Genomic DNA, 23,577 nt, shown 5'->3' with positions numbered 1-23,577 from the left:
ATTACTTTTAAATATAATTTGCTATGAATAATCATTCATGCTTTCTGTTATTTAAATTATACTTGAAATAATACTTTAGCATTACTTCAGTACCACATCAATAGAAGACAGGTTAGTTTTGAGAAGCACTTTTAATGCTACATGGCCAAGCAGCTTCATTACTCGGACAGGATGAAACTCTGGTTGGATAGACTGATGCGGTGGGCTCTACGGGGATTTAATCAGCATTAGAAATGCAGTGTTAGCTTGAATCTAATGGGATTCCCAGCACTCGCTAATCAGTTAATACACACAATTCAATCCAGTCCTCCTTAAACAGATCTAAATTCTATACGTGTAACCAGTCACCTGGATATAATTGTGCTATTTTTGACCCTGGCCAAACTCCATCTGTGATAAAGTTAGCCAGCAAAAAAATCTGGCAAAGGAATTTTCTAAAATGCACGCATTAAATGAACTTAGATTGACTTTCCTACAACATGTTTTGAGGTGAGATACCAAAAATTATAGGATTGAATCAGGTGAAAAATGTGACCATCATACGGTACAGTTGCATGTATTTATTTAGCAGACGATTTATTCAAACCAATTTAAAAATAAAGGAGCATTTTACATTTTGAAACAAAAATAGCACAGCAATAACCAGCATACACCAGAAATGTTTTTTTAATGTAATGGCTCAAAGATGATGTCGATGAGAGGACTTGGATACGGAGAACATTTTCCTTCTTTGCTGAAACATGGACGCCATATCAGCTCTATAGTAATGGATCTGACTTAAATGTACATTAATACATTAACTGAGGCATGAATCTTGGAAACAGATGACTGGTTCGACAGAAACATAAAGCAAAAAGAAGATTATGAACTAAAGAAATCGAAGGGTTAAACAAGGTGAGATTGATGGCAAGCGAGAGTATTAGCTCCATGTATAACATGCACCAATCCAGTGTTAAGACAAATTCATTTAGAAACAGAAAGTCAGTTAAGGTTATAACTTCACACATTGTAAGCACATTGTCTTTTATACAGCGCATGAACAGTTAAGTAAATGTAATATGAATTATATTTAATTCACATTTGATTTACTGTTTAAGAAATAGGATACATAAACATATCCATCACGGCATGTGACAACAATTTATAAAAACTGGTTTAGTCTAATGGTCCCTGTTGAGAAAAAACATGGTTACATCTAATGGTTTCCATTACAAAACACTATAATATTCAGCTGTCCCCCAATAGAACCAATGTAGAAACCCACAAAGACATAACCTTTATCATGCTTTTAATAAACAAACAATTAAATCCTTAAAAACAATGAATAGCCTAAATGTTTTTTTAAGATATCAGCCATGCGTTTACCAAAATTAAGGGAAAAAAAAAAACAGTAAAGTCCCAGAAAAATTCATCAATAATAAAGACAAAATACATATTCCAACCCAACAGAATTCAGCACGCGCGCATGTGTGTGAATCAGCGCGTGACGCGTGCACGAGCAGTCATTCGTGTGAGCTTCAGTGAGTCAGTTATGATGTTTATATTTTTAGATCTCTAACATAAGATGAGAAAAGCTTTATTTTCTGTCAGACTATGCGGCTGAACGAGGTGAGTGAATGCCTCTACATCTTATTATGGTTTATATCACGTGTATATGTCAGACGAGCATGTTTAAACAATGTTGTTATTTTATTATTTTTTTAAATATTACACACCCTGCCTGTGTAACCGTTACCACTGTTTTCTTAAGATGTAGTTTACGTCATGATTTTTATGGCTGTCAGTTTACAAAAGGATAACTTTATCCCAAATGAAATGTAAAGTAACATTTTCCATTAATATCTTTGGTTGGTTATCTCTAGTAGTCTGACTTATAAACGACAAGAATTCATTCCTTTATGAAATCCTATGTAATATAGTAAAATTCGCACCAATAGAAACGTAATGTATAAATGAGTATAAATGTAAACTGTGATGTAGTGCTGCAGGATCTGTTTTGAATTTCACATGTGCGGTCTGCTCGTAGGCCTCACGTCAGCCTGGGGTTTTCCTACTTTGAGTGCCCCAAAAGGAGCGTCCTCGTGTGGGGTTGCAGTCCAGTTTTCCACGCTGGACGCCGGTGTTTCCTCAGTGGTTGGTTAAGTGCAAGGTTGACATCTGGCGGTGGATTCGATGATGTCAGGTACAGTCTACAGTAAACCAAGTGTTTAAATATCGGGTAACAAACGCAGTTTCAATCTAAAATTGATCTCGAGTACCTATAAAGTAGTATTGTATAGGTCGTATCTTCGAAGAGTATTTAGTTGAATCAAATTTCTAAAAGAGAGATACAACTGTACGATTATTTCCGGGAAAAGATGAGCTGCTGGAGGCAGGCAGGGGGCATGGAACTACAGCACGAGCACACAACACGTCATCGCAATAATCACTTCGTGTTTTTTTACAAAGTGCATTTATGGGCCGATTGCCAACAAAACTCAGACATGTGACTTAGTTTGACTTACCTCGTGCAGTTTATGTCCGGCATCTTTTAGCAGTGGGACCGCGCTATCTATCAGTGTCAAATGATCTCCAAATCCATCACTGACGTGCAGTGAACAAACAAACACACCACAGCTTCTCTCACTATCGCAAGAGTAACGAACTGCAGCTGCAGGCCCACAGCGCGGGTCTTCCTGTTGCTCGTTGGTTGACGCGTGGGCTATTTCTTTCACCTTACCGTGGGTGTGCTTTTCCAGGAGAACTGCCAAATAAAAGGAATAGCACCCCTATAACGAAACAGGGATCTATACTCATAGAAAAAATTCAGAAGCAAGTAGGAGTGCTGGGGGAGTGTATAAAGCACAGAAATACTACGTCATACATCCAAATCGGTTTTTAACAAGTTGACCATGTTAATTAAGCATGAGAAGCCAGCATGTTTAACAGTTTCAGAGAATGCATGAAATGGTATGTTTGCATTTAAATGCAATGTCAAGTATACTATATAAAATATCATGGTTAAATATTAAACACAATATTTTACAGTCATGACTAAGACCAAGTAACTAGAATGTTTTTTAATAGTGTCTATAGTTTTTGTTGGGATCTTTGCTTGTCATTGCACTGAGGTTCATTCGGTTTGAAAACTTCGCATGGTGTGGTTGTGCTGTTGGATATGTTTTGTTTAAGGATAACTGGTGGAAATGATTAGTAAGGTGTCTATTTTGTAGGTGTTTTGATGTTCTTTTAGATGGCTGTAGCCTGGCAGGCAGAAAGGGTTTTGAGCTGAATTTTGATGCAGAAGACTGTATTTATTGTGGATTATTTAAACGGTCAAAACCATGCATTCGATTACAGAATTCTCAATAGTAATTTGTCTATTGGTGAACGATGTATGGACACCCCAGTGGCTTATCTGTGTCAAACAATCTGTCCTTGAATGTTTGAGATTGTTGAGCTCCCATTACTTACAGTGCAATTCGCAGAATGGCCCCCTTAACATGTGCTTCTCTCTTTCTCATTAATAAACATCTCACTTACACAATGAGTTCCACTATTCCTCCCTCATTGTGTGAGTAAACTCCAGAGAGAAAGACAGAGTGTGGGAGTTTGGCCGCAGGAGGTGCTGTCAGTGTCTTTAGAAGCAGGGCACTGGAATCTACCCAGAGCTGAAGGGATGCCATGCGCTAACATGAACATTCACAACTTGTGATTAACTTTAAAGGTGGAAACTTAAAAGACAGAGAGAAATCAAGCTTTAGGAAAATTTACTTTTAGAAGTTTTTTTTACATTGGCCAATTATCAATTTTATTTATTTATCAGTCGCTTCTATCAGTTCATTAATTTGTTTCTGTCGGTTTAGTTATAAGGTGATATTATTGTAACTTTAAGAATTGTTTGTGAGAGTGGGAGCTGATATTTTCAAGCCCATGGCTGTTTCTGAACCGGTTACCACCCGGAGGATGGCACTGAATTTGCGTACCCTGCTGGATCATCGCCCGAGCCATGGTAAGAAATCCCCATCTGTGCCAGGATACTGATGGATTCTTCTCACAGAAAAAGATGCACTCAATAGAATGCTGTTGTGCTCACGGGCCACAACAGGGATGTAAATAAGGAAGCGCAGTTGTGATTTATTGAGAATAATGTGAATAACAGAGTGAATTTTGTGTCTTTTTAAGTAAGAGGATGTGTACATAGTGTTAGATTTTCTGGACTTGTAAGTGCATAACTTGCCACCACAATACTAGTTCATTGTTGGGCAATTGTCAGGGCATTGCTGTGCATTTGCAAATATGTTTTTTTAGTACACTTGTTTACAGTTCCTAATGTTTTGGATGCTGAAGTCACTTTTTTAGCTATTTAGCTCAGCCAGATTGTCTAAATGATCAGGAGTAGCCCAATATTTTTTTCTGTAATATTTCAGATGCTAATTCTTACAGGCTGCTTTCATATTTTTAATCGGCTGAAATGTCAGTCCAGTTCCACCTGGCATCATCCTTATTAGCCGATCATTTTGTTTGACTGTTTGTTTGACATTTGCCAAATGTCACATTAGTATTGACATTCAAAATCATTGCAGACTGTTTTTACAGGCTGCAGACATGTTCTGTTTTTGTTTCTGACATGTTCAGTTATTCTCTTCATACAGAATCAGAACATGGAGAAAGTGTTTCTAATGTAATTTGTGTGTAATTGCATAGCTTTATTTGCTATCTGGTGCCCTCAGGATTTTTGTCATGTGTGAAAGCCCACACAGTAGCTGCGCTGTTTGTTTGTGCTGTTTTACAGAGCACACACATGTGAGTGGAAGAGAGAAAGTGTAGGAGGGAGAATGTTGGATTGCAGGAGGAGAGGCAATATGTGGAATAGCCTAATTCTATGTTTCTCATACTATTGCTGTGATAAAACTCGAGGTCATCACAAGTACAAATATGACTGTTGTATTGCTTAAAAGTGAATATGAACTCTTTGCAGAATGAAAGGTCTGAAAAAATACAGGGAGACTTTTCTGTAATTCACTGGGTTGCATTCTCTGCAAATAAATAAAAACAGAAACAATGTTTTCATTTGAAATTTGAGAGAAATGCTGTTAGTAGTTCACAGAATGAAACAAAAATGATCATTTTATCTAAACACATGCCTATAAATAGTATATTCAGAAAAACATTTCTTTCCAAATTTTTTCCCTTGTCTGTATGTTTGAAATATGTTACCTAGAATTCTCACATGTAAACGAGTGTTAAGTTCATGTGACACCCATATTTTAAAATATAACATTGCATACAGCATACTATTTTGCATGATATTTTATACTTCATAGTGTGAAGTAAGCAGTATGCTAGGTTTCATTTTCTCAGAGAGGGAGAATTTGAGAATGTGGGAGGAGTTTTTACCAACAATGAATGAGCACATCCCAATCTCTCCCGTTCTGTCTTTCTGTGGCTCCTCCTCCTGAAACGTTGATTGGTGAGCAAAAGTTGTGCGCTCGTGCGTGCTAAATGAGCATTATTCTTCTGAGACCTGCATGCGCATGCTGGCGCAATAGCCAAGGTCATCTGAGCAGACTCGCATCTTCTCTATCGCGCCTCTGAGCGTGTGTGGTAGCAGCACTTTAATGCATCACTTTTAGACATCAGAGCGGCAGACCGCACGTGTGTGTCTCAGAAAATCTCAGAAAAAGCTGCATCAAAGAAGCTGAAGGCAACGATCAAGTAGAGAGAGAGGACCTCCACTGACGTCAAAAGAAATGTACGGTAAGCGCTGAGCTTTTGTGCGTGTCTTACCGGGGTTTGTGCATAATGTATCGGAATCTAGTCTGACTGCATTTTTTTAGGTGTTCATGCATGACTTTTAGTTCACTTAGAACAGAATGTGAAACATCACCAGGCTGTGCATTCTGGATCTGTCAAACAGACGTTGTCATGAGACCTCTTTATGGTAGGTTTGTTTGATCCCTCTCATGGTGATGGGGTTCTTAAGGACAAAGATGTTTTACTGACCCTGTTCTGTTAAGTGGATGTCTAACATTCTTTCTTTGCATTGATTGTCGTCTGGTCTCAGATCATCTTGATTGGAAATATGGTACAGTGTGTAAGTTGTTTCATGCTAGTACCGGGTGTAAGTTTTCAGATGTTGTTAACACCGTTCACATTACTAGTGAATGTTTATTGATCGGCAACACCATTTAGTCTTTTATGGATTGCACTTCCTGCTGAGAAATGAATTCAGATTGCCAGCCAGTCATGTCACAGTATAACCAAGTGACACGATCATAGAAAACACTAGAGGTGCGTTCCATTTCGCCGTAAGTGGACTGCGAAGTGGACTTCACAGGGTGGTCCGCAATCTTAAGTGAGATTCCAATTCGAAAGAAGCGAACATGTTCAGTTCGAAGGGCACCGTGAACTGCGTAGGGAATCGGGGAACATCGACACATCACTTCGTCGGAAGTGGAAAATCACCCAACTGCCATTGCACACCGCGTCACGAGTCAGAAAAGCAACAGACGAGTTTACGTTTGCCTTTTGTACGTTTGGAAAGTTTATTTAATTATTGTTAATTATATTAAATACTGTGGTTTGCTTCACGTAAATATGTTATTTTACTATCTGTAGCGTTTTTATTATGTAGGATACACACTCCAGAAAATGAATGTATTCATTTGTATTTATATTTTACTGTGATATTAAAAAGTCGTTTTCATATGCGTGTAAGGAGATTCCATCCATTTTGCGATTATTAAACAAACTAATGTAAAAGTGGTAAGCAGCAGCAGTTCTTTTGAATTATGTTATTTACCTCGAGAATATTTACACCACATAGGGAAAAAATCGAGATGAGACCGACGCGACCATGGTTTAAGAACACACCTACACATAGATAACCTCATTAAAATGTATGTTTATATGTCATAACAGTAGAGTTTCAAATAATCAAAGCTGCATCAGTCAAATTATAAATACAAGCATAAACAATATTTAAGATTATATTGATTAGATAGATACATAATGCGTGTGCAATTATATATGTTTCTTTTTAATTTTAAAGTGAAGGTACCATATTTATTTATAATATAATCTGTGCAACTGCCCAGTTGCCTTTCTTTGATGAAGTTGCAGGGCAATCCAATTTTTTTGTCATTGAAGTCCTATTCAACAGATATCCCGTGCTCAGGGAGTAGGGAGCAGTGAACACTATGTAGGAACCCTATCAAATGGAACGCAACACCTGGGTGTAAGGGGCTTTACAGTACTTTCTCTGTCAGTATGGACAGACAATTTGCTCTTCATTGTAAATTTGTTGGAGTTTAAATCAATTTACTTTACTTTATACAGGCTTAAACATCATGAAGTAGACTTCCAATTATGATACAAAAACTGTATGTAAATGTTTAATTTAATGCTCCCTTGTGTGACCTTGGGAATGATGGGTGTTTTGCGGCACAGATTGCTTGCAGTGAGAGACTTGCACTGGGATTTGGATGAGTCTCGGAGTATGTTTTATCTTCATGTCTGGTGCATCTTTTCCTGTTATGGATTCCACTGACGCCCATGGAGGAGGTTAATAGATTTGCTCATTTTAGGCCTTTCATGTTATGCTTTCTTGTTAAGACGTGGACTACTGTGAAACTGTGTTAGCCTAAAAAAACTAAGAGTATTCTTTGGAATGCTTTGCAAAAAAACAAAACCCATCAATCACAAACATTACATCAGCATTTAGTGCCCTTATCGATTATTTGTGTACTTATATCTGAAGCTGCACTGGGTAGGGCTCGCTCTTATATTCAGAACATGGTGTCTGCAGAATAAATACATTTAAAGGAATGAATGAATATATTTGTCCTCTGTAATCAAGGAACGGTCTCATTATTACGGCTCTGACTGTGTCGGATGGAAATGCTTGATTGTGAATTTGCGCTGGTGCTCCGGAGAGGAAGTCTGTGTTCTTCCTCTTCTGTAATTTGTGGACTCTGATATAGTGATCCTTAAAAAACTCTGGTTAGCAGCTCTGATGAATTGAATTGGAATTGTGTGTATCTGTGTGTGTTTCACAGCAATTCTCATGTGACCACAGTGTTTATAATCTCACGAGGTCATAATGCCACTCTGTGTTATCGTGACTTCAACTCTGTCCCTTTTCTCTGTGTCTTGACTTGCTCGGTTTGGCCAGATTGATTGAGAGAAATATTCGAAGTGTTATAATCGCTCCGAAAATAAACACTCATATTCGTGTGTTGTGCCGATTCACAAACATAATCATAACTGTGGAATATTGTCTTTGAGACTGATGGATGGGATGGATTTAAACCAAACCCGCTGGATTCACTATTAAAAACTTGTTCTTTTATTTACTTGTTTTGATTATCCAAAAAGATCAATTGTGTTTTATTGTTTTACTTCATGTATCGTGTCATTCAAAGTCATGCAACATGGAAGAACAGATTTGACTCGGCTGATGGAAGAAGCAGTAGGAGACACTCCCTGCTGTTTGACTGACTGTCATTAACACCTTCTGCTCCTTCCTTCCTTCCTTCCCTCCCTCCCTCTCTAATCTCCCTCCTTCTGTCACTTTTTACCAGGCGTTTTCCTCTCTCTCTCTGTATCAAACCGTAGAGAATGTGTTTTGGAACGTATTGATTTCCCCCTGAGTTTTGCTCTCGTGACACAGTTTGGTTTGCCAGTCCTGAGAGATAAATCGATAGGGACAATTCTCACCAAATCACCAATTCTGGCAACCTTAAGGGCACAAAGAGTTCACTCGTGCCATCTGTGGCTGAACTCCTGATATCTAGGCTAAGCTGCGTTCTGATATGCTGTGTCGATATGATTAAACGAGATGTTCTGATGTCTCCGAGTCAGAGTGGTGGAAGTTGTGTGATGCATCTTTCATCGGTGTAAAAAAAGACGTGCGAGACAGTGACAGAGAAATTGAGGAAACCCCAGCTGCTCTGTCAAGATTTATTAAATATGTTGGCAAGTTTGACTGTGCTTTAATGCTCTCATCTCAACATGTTTTTGACCATATGGCATCATTGAAAATAGTGAAAAGATGGCAACATAATTGAACACACTTTCTCCCCAAGTCAGCAGATTCTGGTGCTAAGCGATTATTCTTTAAAACAAAATATAAGTACAATTATTGTAAGGTGATGGCTGCTGGTGTGTGTTGTCCGCCTACACCATAATTTGGGCAATTACAGGTGCATTACAGAATGTGACGAGTGATAAATTTCACCACTGGTTCGGCACACCCTTATCTTCACTCGCTAATGCAGATGTATGTACCCGCCAGATTCCTGCGCTCTGCAAATGATGGTGTCTTGTGGTGCCGTCCCATAAAGCTTAAAATCTCTGTCACGTACCTTATCTGGTTCGGTTCCACTTATGTGGAATGATCTGCAGATTCTGTAGCCATCTTTAAGAAACGTCTGAAAATGCATCTCGTCCGTCAACACATGACCGATCAGTTCTGACTTCTATTTCTTCTCTTTCTCTTCTCTTTTGTTTGTGAGGGGGTGGCAGGACTGTCTGTCAGAATAGCCTCCAAAGTCTTTTATCATAAACATCCAAGGACCCTCAAAAAACTGTTTGGCCGAAAATTAACATTCTGTTATGATTGATACACCTTCGTTGTTTCAAGCGTGTCTTCATCTCTGGGGAAATTATTTTAGAATTTATGTTTAGGTTATTGATGGAACGGGGCTGACCATGCTGCATGGCAAAGTGTCTTAATTAATTTTTGCGAAAATTTGATAAGAGAGTTTAAACTTAAGATTTAGGCTAAGTAATACATTTTTGTTGTGTTCCTCACAAACTGTTGTTCACACACAACACAAAGTTATAATCAATTAAACACAATATGACACAAGCTGTAACATTACGGAAGGTTCCTGAAAGTTAAATCATAAAACAATAGATCAAGGAATATTAAACGCCAAAGAAAATAAATCAGGCTTGCAAATAGACAAGGCAGGTCTGATGTGAAACGTGAGGCTATTCCGTAGTGTCATGTTTATGTTCGAGTTTAAACAAGCCAGTTTTGTATTTTGGATATTCTTTAAAATGTTAGTTCACCTAAAAAGGAAAATTAAGTTTTTTGTCCAATACAATAGAAGTGAAAGGGTGCCGGCGCTGAACTTTTTTCTGTTCTGCAGAAGAAGGAAAGTCAAACAGGTTTGAATTGACAAGAAGTGAGTAAATGATGACAGAATTTTCATTTTTTGGTGACCTATCCTTTTATTATAGGAATATTATATTAAATGTCATACAATTCAAATTTCAACAACATAAAGACAAAATACTCTAAATTTAAATTCCGGGATGAACTATTCATTTTAATTTACATTTAGTCATTTATTAGACTCTTTTATCCAAAGTGACTAACCAATGAGGTAAACAATGGAAGCAAATACAAGGGAAATAGCTAAGGGATCAACGTTTGTGAAGGCTGGTGGTCGTCATATATATACTGTATATGGACATACTGTAGAGAGGCCGAGATGAGTAAGGCGACCGGGGGAAATCTTCTGTTTGAAGTTTAAATGGAGCGGAAGCTAAAAATAGAGATGCCATGGCTCTTTGTCCTTCAACATACTTCTTTGCGGCATAGATCCGAAAAGCAGCATCCTTCGACTACAGAAGATTTCCCCGCTTTGTGATTAAGGACATTTTCTTCTCAAGGCGATCCAGATCTCAATGAAATCAGTTTTTGGGGGATTTTCAGATATTAGGAGATAATTTTCTGGACAGGAATTTACTCTCAGCAAGTTATGCATGCCTTGACTGAGTTCGCTGTTTGTCACGCCGATCGGTGGGATGAGCGTGAGTCATCGCTGAGATGCACGGACCATCGCACGTTGGCAGCCAATTTCAGTGCATGTTTTATGTCACATGATTTTCCTCAGGGTTGTCTGTGAATGATAAAAATCTACATTTGCTTTTCATCATCGGAGGTGCAATCGCTGGCCTGTTAAATGAAGCAACGTCTCCTTGCAAACTGTGTATTTATGGATGCTAATGATGTCTTGTTCTCTGTGGTGTTGTTGATAATGGCCCGGAAATCTTTTATGATTCCATTTGTGGTCAGTAATTGTCATCCCAAACCTTGTGAAATCGATGGCACTTTGCTGTCAAAAGAAAAGTTCTAACCACATGTCCTGTGGGTTTTCTCTCTCTCTTCGCTCTGCAGGGGTATGCGGTTGCTGTGGGGCCTTGAGGCCACGCTACAAGAGGCTGGTGGACAACATCTTCCCAGAAGACCCAGAGGTGAGAATGTTCCCTCTCCATCAAAACCATCTTTCTCCATCCATTCACTCACAAGGAATATTACGAAGTCTATTAACATCCCTCATTTTCCTCTCAAACGGCTTACTTACAGTTGCAGTTATCTTTTTGGCAAACGCTTCCGAAACCACTTAAGAGAAAGTGCATGTAAAGCGGCAATTACTCAGGCAGGTGGTCAAGAATCGGAAAGGAAAGTCTTCCTGTTTTTCTCAGCCGGAGATAACATAATGATGATGTAATTTTCTCAAAGACTGTGCACCTGAAAGCTGAGATGCATGAAATGTGTTTTTAGTTTGTATTGGTGAGCCTCTGCACTGCAGTAGGTCAGTCATTTGACAGTGTTCAGTGTAAATTGATGAAAACAGGGCTGAGTTTATCTATAATGATCCAGCGGCCCTAGTTTTGTGAATTATCTGTGCTTTTTGAAAACTGGCTGTCCATAGAAATGGATGTTCACAGGAAACACGATTTCAGTTTCTCCACTCGCAACCTGATTTTTAGGGGACGAGCATTAAAGGGATTCTTCAGCCCCCCAAAAAACATCCCCCTGTTTTACACACCATAACCGAATATGACTTTCTTAAAGAAGAATGGAGTCGGAGTTTTAATACCACGTTTCTTTTTCTTCCAAGCGGTAGAATGGGAGTGAATGGGTGTTGATTTTTTGAAGATCCAAAAGGTGCATCCGTCGATTAAAGAACTGCTCGAGTGATCTTAACAAAGGTTTTCAGAAGTGAATCGATAAATTTGTTTAGGAGACATATCCATTTGACAATGCTTTTAACGATAATGTCTACCTTCCGTTATCCCTTAACTGCACATGAGCCAGAGGCTTGTTTTTCCAGCAAATGACAGTGACGATAGCTCCCGCACAGAGGAGACGGTATCATTTTGAAACAAAACGAAAAATGCCGTTCGTCACAGGAATTTAAAACACACGCCTTTTTTTGCTGGAAAACAAGCCTCTGGTTCAAGTGCTGCCGAGGGTTCGTGTTGCTTAGATCTTTTCCAAATGCAGAATGTTAGCACCACGGCTGGGTTGCTTTCTGACAGTACCCTGCATCTTTGAATCCTTTCTGTGTAGTCTACTAATCATTCATCTTAAGACAAAGTAGATCCCCATATTTTTTCTGATTTTTTTTCCTGATATTTATACTGACACTTCGGGGTGTGTTTGTAGGATGGGTTGGTAAAGGCCAACATGGAAAAGTTGACCTTCTACGCTCTGTCAGCTCCAGAGAAGTTAGACCGGATCGGGGCATATCTGTCTGAGAGACTTTCACGTGATGTGGCCAGACACAGATATGGGTATTTAGGATTTTTTTCTGTATCTATGATGTGTTGTTCTACATACAATTTTTGAGGATTATTAAAACCTTTCTATTTGTTTTATTGACAATTGATACAGAAACATTTGAGAGAAGAGCAATGCATCTGTAATTCTTTGTAATGCACATCTTGCATTTCTTCTGTCTATATTCAGATTGTGTTGCTCTCTTCAGGTACGTGTGTATTGCGATGGAAGCACTCGACCAGCTGTTAATGGCCTGCCACTGTCAGAGTATCAACCTGTTTGTGGAGAGTTTTCTTAAGATGGTACGAAAACTCCTGGAAGCAGACAAGCCCAACCTGCAAATCCTGGGCACTCACTCGGTATGTGTATGGTAGAGCACTACTCCCGAGGAGTTCTTCACTTAACTGATTTCAAAACATAATAATCAAATGTACTGTATAGGGTACTGTATATAAATAGAGAGATTATGTAACGTTATCACGGCAAAGCTCATGGGTAAGGATCCTAGGAGCACACATATTTTGTTCCGTCTGTTATGGATGTTTTGATGAAGATGTAGGTTTATCTTATGTAATGATTGAGTCAAAATTAGTCATGAAGTCATCTAGGGGGTCTCATTCATCAGATCTACAAAAGACTTATGTTTTATTCATGGCCTCATCTAAAATAGCTTGAATCTATAAATAACCTAAAACCTGTGCAATGATGAATACTGCTGAAGATGAGGTTTCAGAAACAAATTATGATAAGATTTATAATTATAGTAAGTAATTACCAAACAATTACCAAATATGAATCAAAATAATAATATAAATCAACTTTATTCATATAAAATTGTACTATACGCATAATAGATAGGTAGTTTAGCTCTTACTACACGCTATACACTTTCAACAATGTTGTCATTTTAATATATAAATTGTTCTCAACTAGGATGAATGTTTTGTGTACATATATATTGTTTGTTCCTGCCGATTTCTTTCATGCTTTAAGTGCCACAAAAGGTAATTTTGTTGATAATGATGTTGTTTATCATCAGCGCTGTCAGTTGGGGTTAAAGTTTAACTAAATGACATCATATTAAAATGTAGTCTTTGATGATACGGTCTTACCTATTTGATGTCTGGGGCAGAAAAGCATTTGTATCCAGTTTTTTTGGCAATGTGTTTTTAAGCTGATTGGATTCGGGTACTTATTGTATTAATGTTTGTGCGTTTTCTTTGGTTTTTCAGTTTGTGAAGTTTGCTAACATCGAAGAAGACACCCCGTCATACCATCGCAGTTACGATTTCTTTGTGTCACGATTTAGTGAGATGTGCCATTCCGGCTATGAGGACCCTGACATCCGCACAAAGTGAGACAATACTATACAGCCTAAACTCTTTCTGATTATAATTGATCACTGCTGTCCTTCTGAAACTGAAGCTTTATTTTAAATATATATTAAATAATTTTATTAAATGTAAAAAAAATATAAAATAAAAGTAGTTTTTTTTCTCTTTATTGGACACTTGAGGTTAAAGAAGGGCAGCCATGATATAAGTATAGACAGTTAGCAGTATTAGAGACCATTTAAACAACAGCATACCCATCTGATTTCCTCATCTTAGAATCCGAATGGCTGGCATCAAAGGTCTGCAGGGAGTCGTGAGGAAAACGGTAAACGATGAGTTACAAGCAAACATCTGGGACCCTCAGCACATGGATAAGATCGTCCCCTCTTTGCTATTCAACCTGCAGTCTGGAGAAGGCACCGAGAGGTGAGAACCGCATATTTTAAGAACCCCCAACATGTGCTTATTGCAATTCTACAAGATTTATCTATTTCTGTGGGTGAGAACCAGCCTGTCCTAATGTCAAAGTACAGCGCTTCCAAACCATGCAGACATCTACAGCAAAAAACAGTTTGTCGCATTATTCAGCCTGAGGCTCATGATCGTCCCTGGTGACTTAACTCAAAGTCGATTAGAGGGGGGAGAAAGCGATATGACTGCAGGCATGTGGACACGCTCACCTTACTTTGTGGTCATGTGACTATACAAGGGCTCAGAAATGTTAATGTAGTCAATTCAAGCTCTCTTCTCTGTTCCTCTTTCTCGCTGTGGCTTTTTATTGATCCACCCCCAGCGCAGCCATAATTACACCACAGGGGAGGACAATAATTACCCCTTTCTGCTGTTTGCTATGTGCTGATAGGCAGCTCATAATGAACTCTTCCTGTCAGCGGGGCACATTACAGACGGGCAGAACACTGCAGTGGGCTAAACACATGATGTGCTTTTGTTTATGACGCAGGACACATGCCAGAAGCTTCTGGAAGTGTGAGGCTTTTAGTTGAGGTGAAGACAGCTCCTGGAGGGTACGACGGGCGTCACACAGTTATGTAACAGGCCGGAGGTTCATTGACTCTAGGGTGCAGAGGGTAGAGGAACGGTGTGATTTATTGATGAGATGCGCCCTGTGAGAACAGTCATTCGCACAGTGGAAGATTTTTAATATACAGTACAGGAGATGTCTGTCATTAACAAGCTTTAGCTAGAATTTCGGAACTTAATGCCAGTGATACAAAGTCTGTGTGTCGTTCTCCCATCCCATGTGTGAATTAAAGGGATTGGTCACCCAGAAATAAATATTCAGGCATTTTTTCACCCGTATGTCATTCAAACCTATGTGACTTTCTTTCGTCTGTGGAACACAAAAAGATATTTCAAGAAATGTCTCTGTTGTTTTGCGTCCATACAATGAGGTCGATGTTGTTTTATCATCAGCATTGTTCAAAACATCTTCACACAGAAATGACAAGTCGTATGTCTGTGTGCAAAAGTGAATGACTGCAGACAATATGTTTCTAGTAAATATTTGAAAGTCTCTCTCGCTCTCTCTCCTGCAGTCGCTCGCCCTCCCCACTGCAGGCCAGTGAGAAGGAGAAGGAAAGCCCAGCCGAGCTGACAGAACGCTGCTTTCGGGAGCTGCTGGGCCGTGCCGCGTATGGCAACATCAAGAACGCCGTCACCCCTGTGCTCATGTAAGAGACTGGCCGCATACATTACAGAATTTTGTGAATCTGTGCAGGTATTGCTTTAGTTTGACGGTTTAAGTAAACTTAGAGTATTTCTTTTGACTTCAGATTTGTTAACCGTGGAGATGTAATGTCTTCAGATTTATTCTGAGTAATTCAGTCCTTCAGTAATCTTCTCCAGTTGGGGAGATTAACTGAGTTCATAATTCATCTGACTTTGGTTGGAATAAATTGTATTTTTATGTCGCATTTAGCTCTGTTCTCTCACCACAGGCATCTTGATAATCATTCACTGTGGGAAGGCAAAACATTTGCAGTGCGTTGCTTTAAGATCATCATGTACTCCATTCAGGTGAGATTTCATTCTTTTTTGTAGAAGCAGGTATCTTTTAATAAAATAATCTGAACTACCTTGTCACGACAAATAAAATAAACACATTTGTTCAGAACCCTCATGTGGTATTTATTCCTTGTCTTGTGTGTGAACAAGTTTTAAAATGCACAATTTTGATTTTGAGAGGATATTAACACCATAGTTATCCTTCATGTTATCCTTGATGTTATCCTTGATGTTGTTGCAGCAAATGTCTCCTTCCAAAACAATATTTTGACGGAAACTCTAGACTGTGATGTCTAGCAGTTGCGCAATCTGATTTAGCAGTCTTGTGCTATGTTTGATCACGTCAGACTTGTGAACTTTGTCTCTTTCTCAAAGTCAGACTCTACTTTAGTTTTTCCCTAACGTCTTATTATTTTTCACTTGCAGTCCCAGCACTCCCATCTGGTTATCCAGCAGCTCTTGGGACATCTGGATGCCAACAGTAAGAGCTCAGCCACAGTGCGTGCTGGGATAGTGGAGGTCCTCTTGGAGGCAGCTGCCATCGCTGCCAGCGGATCTGTCGGTGAGTGTGGATTCACAACCCACTATTTTAATTATACAAAACGTTTAGCAATAGAAGTAATATACAGCTCATAGCACAGCGACCGGTGTGTGTGTCTTTGTGCTCACGCCTTGTCTCGGTATCTGGGTCACTCTACGCCAGACGCTCAGCCCCCTCCTTGGGCATACGAGAGATGTGACACGGCATCTGACCCAATCTAGATTTCAGCCAAAAATATACCATATCTCATAGCCTGACAGTGACGTCAAGACAGAGCTGGCACGTGATGTCCTGCGTGAAAACCCTCTCGCACCTCGACATGCAGCACCCCTGCAGACCTCCGGGGGACGCCAACTGCTTCTCTAAGCTTGAATGTAGGAGTAATTTCGCTGAATCCATTTGGCATTGATTTATGTTAGCACACTCAAAATAGTTCACAGGCAAATACCAGGCATTGGGTCAATGCTTATGAATTAGATTTTACACGTATTGTAACTATATGTTGATAATGCTACACTAGTTGTGCTTGCAATACAATTTTAAAAGGTTGTTATTAAGAGGCCAGCGGTCTACTAAGTGATGCTAAGTTGAATGCAAAATGGTGTGTGTGATTGTTAGGATTAGGATAGAAAATTCCATTTCAGTATAAAAACAACATAAGTCTATGGCGATGATAATCAAAACAAACCTGTTTGTGTGTTGTAGGCCCTACAGTACTCGAAGTTTTTAACACACTGCTCAGGCACCTAAAGCTCAGCGTGGACTACGAGTTGACAGGTTCTTACGACTGTACAAACATCGGCACCAAGATAATCAAAGAGCATGAGGAGAGGCAACTTCAAGACGCTGTCATTAGGACTATCGGTACTTTTTTTGTGTTAGCATCATTATCTTTAAAAAACATTTTTTCTTGATCACAGCTTGGTTACATTGGGTTTTCTTTTGGAAACAGGCTCTTTTGCGGACACACTACCCACGTATCAACGCTCCGAGGTGATGCTTTTTATCATGGGGAAGATCCCAATTCCAGGAATGCATCCCACACTGTCCTCTATAGGCTCAGGGTGAGTACTGCACTCACAAGTGGTTTCTAAATAGGAAAACAGTTGATCTTAGTGTGTTTTTAAATTCACATTTGGCCACATAGATATATTCGTGCACAAGAGATATATATTAGTTTTCTGTGCCATTATGCAAGTGTAATGGCATGTAGGTTCACTGATTGTAATGCAGGGTTCTGAATTTGATGTACCTGATAAAAATGAAAGACAGCAGTCAGTTGATTCAATTTGTTTTTCATCAGAGCTAAAAAAAAAGAAAGATAACAATGAAAGCCATCATTTTTTTCTGGTGCACAAGAAAAGATTCTGTCTGTATTGCAGGCCTGAAGGTAACCGGATGATCCAAGTGATGCTGTTGAAGTCACTGAGACAGGTAAAGAATATTACATAGACACAGGACTAGATTTGGGACTGTAATAATGTTTCTGTTACTTTGCTTTGCTGGTTAGGTCACATGTGGTTTCCAGACTACTAACATGTTGACAGCGCTGCCCAACTCCTTTCTGGACCCACTGCTGTCTTTTGGACTGCTAGAAGATGCAGAAATTCGTCTGCTGGTGCTGGAAATTCTCGTCAGCCTCATCGATCGTCATGACAACCTTCCCAAGTTCTCCACCATTAGGTTAGTGCTGCTTCGTAGATTAAAGAGTGACCAGAGTTGTAAACACCTTCACCTCGGCTGCAGCAGCTGCTGCCCCCTGGTGGCAGGCAATTTATACTACATGATCTCATACTATTGGCCAAAAAATATAAAAAAAGCATTTTTTGTTTGCTATTACTCAATAGTAGTAAAGCTAGATGGGATGGTGTTTAGCATGGTAATTGTATTGCATCCTGAATACTGTGTTACAAGAGTTGATATCATTCCGTTTCACTTTGTGCCCATGCAGTATCATCTCTGATATCTCTGTGCTCAAACTCAAAATGGACAAGTGCTCACGTCAAGACAACCTCTTCATGAAGAAGGTACTCATCCGTCTGTCTTACCCCCATCTCTTTTTTTCTATCCATCTCCTGCTTTTCGTCATCCGCGTCAGTCCCTCTGTTGGGTCTCTAGGGCTGATCCTTTGTCAGTGTTTCACCGTGTTATCTTTGTTGCAGCATGCTCAGCACCTGTACAGACACATCTACCTGTGCTGCAAAGAAGAGAGCAGCACGCAGGCTCACTTTGAGAAGCTCTACACTCTATTGGCTCTCATCAGTATGGAGCTGGCCAATGAAGAGGTGGTGGTGGACCTCATCCGTGTGGCTCTCGCTCTGCAGGTGCACATGCATTGTGTATACGGTCCTGAGTAGTGTTGGGTATCGTTATACTTTTAGCAATTACGATTATGCTTATCGAATCCGGTTCTTATCGATTCTCTGTTCCGATTCAAATATGTTTTGGGGTAGAGAAAAAAATTGCAAATACTTAAAGAAAATAGTTTTGCCTTTTTGTCTTGCCACATTTAGGCTATAACCGGTAGGCCGTAACTGCAAACTGTGACAATTGATCAAATAATGAAATAGACATTTCCATTTAAGGAATAATCAGAAGCAATTACAAACCCAAAGTATTTAAGTATAAAACAAAAATACAACATAAAATATATAACATGCAGTTGCTAGATCGTCCATTATCTAAACAATTATTTGTGAATAAAATAATGAATTAATCATTTTAAAAAAGTGATTGAATTAATAATTAAAATTAATATAATTTAGAATAAACTAGAACATGTGTCCTGTAGCTTTCCGGATGAATTTAATTGTGATCACTATTTAAAATCATAAAGTAACTTGTAAATTGTACCCGAGTGTGAGACGCCGCTAATAGCTATAAGTTATCTGGTGTGTTGTAGCAGGAGGACTCGAGGCTGAGAGACTTAAACACAGTGCATTTCTTCAGATTAAAGGCCGTTTCATCATATAAGAGGTACTTCCTCCCTATCACGAAATATCTTTTCCTCACGTTTTGCATGTGGCAATGCTATAATCTTTTTTCACAAAGTTTACACAAACTTTTGAACATTTTCTGCGTTCATAGTGCCGATGTTAATAAACTGCGCATGTGCCTAATGAGATAAGGTCCTTGTCGCAGGTCTTGGCAGACAGATACATCGGTAAAATGCTTACTGCCATTCGCGAGTGATTGGAAAAAGTCAGGAATCGATAAAACAGAACAGAAATGCGCGCATCCTATCGAATCCCTGGTTCCTTTGAAATTTAGAACCGGTTCTAAAATGGCACCGGTTCTCGACACCCAACCCTTGTCCTGAGGCCTGTTCAAACTTATCCGGGAAAAAGTGTGCTACAAGATATAAAAAACGTAGAGTATAGAATATATCAAATACATATGATCTTGTTGTGTCCAGGACTTGGCTCTGAGCAATGAGGAGATGTTACCAGCGTGTAACCGCTGTGCTGTTCACGCTCTCTCCGCTGCGTACCTCAACCTCATCAGCCAGCTCACCACTGTGCCGGCCTTCTGCCAGCACGTCCACGAGGTACGAAATAAAAACTCACACATGCTGGGCATGAGTCTGTGGTCACTGTTTTCTTTGCCATTGACCGATGAAATCAAATTTTCTTTTCAGGTGATAGAAATGAGAATAAAAGAAGTTCCTTACCTGTTACCCGAAGACGTCTTCATTGCAAAGCCAAAGTAAGACAATCCTAAAGTCAGACGAGTTCTCCTGATGTCGTGATTGTTTGTGCACTTCTGATGGACTTATTATTTCCCAGGATTCCTAAGACGATGGTAAGGTTGGAAGGGGACGTGCTTTTCCAGCAAGCTAAAATCGCTGAGGTTCTTGGAGGAAGCGGCTACAACACAGACAGATTAGCCACACCTTATGTCGCACAATTCACAGGTACACCAGGTGACATCATAATGAAATTATAATTCTGTTTAAAGAAACTGGTTAAATTTTCACCTTAAGAGACAACAAAAAATGTATCTTACTATTACGTGCTTTTATCCCTTGATATAATTCTTGATTTTTTTATTTAATTGTATTGGTGGTGTAAAAATATTACATAATATAATAAAAAGAAATGAAAACAATGTATTTACAATGCACCTTTTAAATAAAGACCCGTCCGAAAAAATGTGTTGATTTTGAATAACGTGGGAGTTAAACGTGATGTCGGCCTTTATGTTGTCTTTCTCCATGTTGTCTAATTTTTATTGTGATTATTTTTATTGTGACTAAGCCAATGAAATCAAAGCATTTGCATTGCAGATGAACTGGTTAGCTTTAATCTGTACTAAAGAAGTTCCTGCTTATTTGCCAACTGATGGAGATTGATTGAACAAAAAGTAATTTCACTCTCTTTCGTCAGATGAGGACCGGCTGTCGAAGAGAAAGAGTATTGGAGAAACTATATCTCTTCAGGTGGAGGTCGACTCCAGAAACAGTCCAGAGAAAGAGGAGGTACATGAATGGACATTTACACTGCGATTTGTACAGTACTTTTTTTTAATATATATATATTTTTAATTTTAAATGAAAATTTGCAGAGTATTACTAAAATATAATAACACTTTTATGTCAAAAGATCAAAGACCGTTTGATTTCTCATGTAACAGATAAGCACGCAAAAGCATTCTTCACAATGTCATTTTCTTTCCTAACAGAGAACGCCAGCTGAGGAAATCACATTTGAAACGCTAAAAAATGCAATCGGTGGGTTGATTAAATAAGAATCGTATCTTTCACAAATGTTCCCTGCAGATACCAATAAAACCTTCGTGTAATTGTCTGCATCTTTATTGCTTTCTCTACTTGGATGTAAGCTGATCAGTGTGCATGTTTAAGTTTGTGTGTTTGTTTTTCAGTGGACAGTGTAGGTGTGGAGGAACAAGAGAAGGAACGCAGAAGGCAGTTGGTTGAGAAGTTTCAGAAGGCCCCCTTTGAAGAAATAGCTGCCCACTGCGGTGCCAGAGTGAGTCAAAAACTTTTTCATGTATAGTAATATTTTTGAATGTAATACACTATACTTTTCCCACATGATGTAGGGCTAACAATGCTTCTTCTGTTTTCTCTCAGGCTTCAATGCTGCAGAGCAAACTTAATCAAATCTTTGAAATCACAATCAGGTAAGTGGCAGCACGGCTCATTTCTCCTCAACATTAGCGATTTGTTTTCCCTGATAAATCCTCTTATCTTTTCACTCTTTGCTTCCAGGCCTCCTCCCAGTCCATCTGGAACGATCACATCAAGTTACGGCCAAACCCAGAGTCGCTCTGTCCCTGTTTATGAGATGAAGTTTCCAGACTTGTGCGTTTACTAGTGCAGCTTAACTCAGGATTCAGGAACTTTCGAGTTTGAAGTATTAAGCTATATTTTCATGTTTTGAATGCAGAAATACTCATCGACGGGCCACGTTCTATCCCTTAAGCATTAGTTGCCGCGTATCCTCTATTCTTCCTGTCACGATGACTGTTGTAGACGGACTATGACGTGTTCTCATCCCTGACGTGTTTTCCTATTTAGGAATGTTATCGAGATATTCTTGATGATATTTTGTCTACACTAATACAAGCCAAACAATGTTGATTACTTTTTTTGTGACATTGTTATGACAAATAAGCATGCCCCCCCAAATTCCCTTGTGTTCATTTACATTACAGTAATGCGAAACCTGCATTATTTCAATATTTTCAAGTATTTATACATCATGGTGGTATTTGTTGTGATGCCTTAAAAAAACTTATTTTAAACAAACATACTTTAATAAGTACTTGCATACTTTCATTCAATGAATTTTATTGTCTACACACCGTTTGTGCAGATATCTGGAGTTCATTGTGTTTTGTTCACCTCGAGCTGTGGTCAGATGACGCTGTTTGATGTTACTGAGCGGTCTTCTGGTTAAGGAGTTTGACTAGCACTTTTTACTTTTCTGTAAGGTGGTACAATATGTTGTACTTGTTTTGAGTGCTTCCTCACAGAATTTTCATCATACTTTACGTTTTATATATAAAGTTACATATAAGATATGTATGGAAATTTGCTAGTTGGTTTTAGATAGCACTGATAGGTCTTGTAATAATGTGTAAAAGAATGAGCGAATTGGAGTGACGGTATGTGTTTGTTTTTGTCCCCTAAAGAACTAACAAGCATGGCACCTTTATTATTTAAAAGGTTACAACTAAACAGCAAAACTTGCTAACGTGACTGATACTGTAGCGTGAAGCATCAATTTAAACACCCAAAAGCAACCCCAAGTACTCCAGATTTTAGCCTTGCAATCCTTCAAAAATATCATCATATTTTTATAAAGCCTTAATGTCACTGTCTGTTAGAATAACTTGTGATGAAAGAAAAAGTTTGGCCGTAAATGTATTTATTAATAAGAGGTGTAAAACAAGCCAAAGTATTGATTCAAATGAAATGGATCGCAAATTTCTTTTTGTGGTTGTGCTTCCTCTCACTGTGTGGCTGTGGATGTTTTCTGTGCCATGGACTAAATTGTTGTTGTTGAGGTTTCTTTCAACATGTTCTTGTTTGTAGCATCACATGGTGAATATGTGTTTTAAGGCTGACTTTTTTATATTTGTAATGAACAGATAAAATAAGGCCAATGTGTAAATAGCAACTTCCAACCTTAACTTCTATTCCGAGATGAAGTAGCATTTTGCAATGATTTCATTATTTAGATGATTCAGATTTACAGTAGATATTTTAAATACCTGAAAAGAGTAAATACATTGCATTTCTTCAGCAGTGTAGTTCAAATGTGTTTGTGTCTGTTTGTAAGAATGTTAACGGAAGATGGTCATTCATTATAAAAACGGTGCAATTTAATTTCTATATGAATAGTTTTGCAATGGAGAATGTGTATGAGAAAATATAAGCACACTGTCTATATAAAGTATCGGTCTGTCTGGGGGGAAATTCTCCCCGTAAACAAACATGGTGATGATTTGTTTATTGTTCTTTTGTGTTCAAACTGCAAATGAAATGGTTTCAATATACTGTAGTATAGTTTGCAAATGCTTTGCCATAAAACTACAGAGTAGTTTTGAGATGAATCTGGTAAATCGCATTTATTTATCTGATGTTTGGA

The 23,577-nt window shown here is 38.7% G+C and overlaps 1 protein-coding gene across 4 annotated transcripts; it reads left to right on the top strand.

Annotated features, from left to right (window-relative positions):
* Positions 1–1,471: 1,471 nt before the first annotated feature.
* Positions 1,472–22,689, top strand: efr3bb (EFR3 homolog Bb (S. cerevisiae)). Of its 4 annotated transcripts, XM_056764370.1 has the most exons (24): positions 1,472–1,608; positions 2,027–2,182; positions 11,174–11,250; positions 12,449–12,576; positions 12,771–12,921; positions 13,795–13,916; positions 14,173–14,322; positions 15,453–15,587; positions 15,855–15,933; positions 16,348–16,483; positions 17,168–17,326; positions 17,415–17,526; positions 17,845–17,896; positions 17,973–18,145; positions 18,414–18,489; positions 18,625–18,786; positions 19,878–20,009; positions 20,100–20,167; positions 20,248–20,375; positions 20,848–20,939; positions 21,143–21,191; positions 21,344–21,450; positions 21,555–21,604; positions 21,693–22,689. In XM_056764370.1, the coding sequence occupies exons 2-24, from the start codon at positions 2,173–2,175 to the stop codon at positions 21,796–21,798; spliced, it is 2,454 nt and encodes an 817-aa protein (XP_056620348.1). In that variant the 5' UTR covers positions 1,472–1,608; positions 2,027–2,172; the 3' UTR covers positions 21,799–22,689. The 4 variants fall into 4 exon arrangements, with proteins under 4 accessions (XP_056620348.1, XP_056620347.1, XP_056620349.1 ...); XM_056764369.1 differs by lacking the exons at positions 1,472–1,608; positions 2,027–2,182 and adding an exon at positions 3,669–3,991; XM_056764371.1 differs by lacking the exons at positions 1,472–1,608; positions 2,027–2,182 and adding an exon at positions 5,530–5,739.
* The last annotated feature ends 888 nt before the right edge of the window (positions 22,690–23,577 follow it).

Source organism: Triplophysa dalaica, chromosome 13, assembly GCF_015846415.1.
Source record: "Triplophysa dalaica isolate WHDGS20190420 chromosome 13, ASM1584641v1, whole genome shotgun sequence".
NCBI lineage: Eukaryota > Metazoa > Chordata > Actinopteri > Cypriniformes > Nemacheilidae > Triplophysa > Triplophysa dalaica.
The sequence above is the reverse complement of the archived record's forward strand: the minus strand, read 5'-3'. Positions and strand labels throughout refer to the sequence as shown.

Excerpts from the sequence above, each read along its gene's own strand:
- efr3bb (XM_056764369.1), top strand. The coding sequence starts at position 3,913 with ATGGCTGTTTCTGAACCGGTTACCACCCGGAGGATGGCACTGAATTTG. Across the intron at positions 12,922-13,794 it reads AAATCCTGGGCACTCACTCG|TTTGTGAAGTTTGCTAACAT; the intron begins GTATGTGTATGG and ends TTGGTTTTTCAG. Across the intron at positions 15,588-15,854 it reads GCCGTCACCCCTGTGCTCAT|GCATCTTGATAATCATTCAC; the intron begins GTAAGAGACTGG and ends CTCTCACCACAG.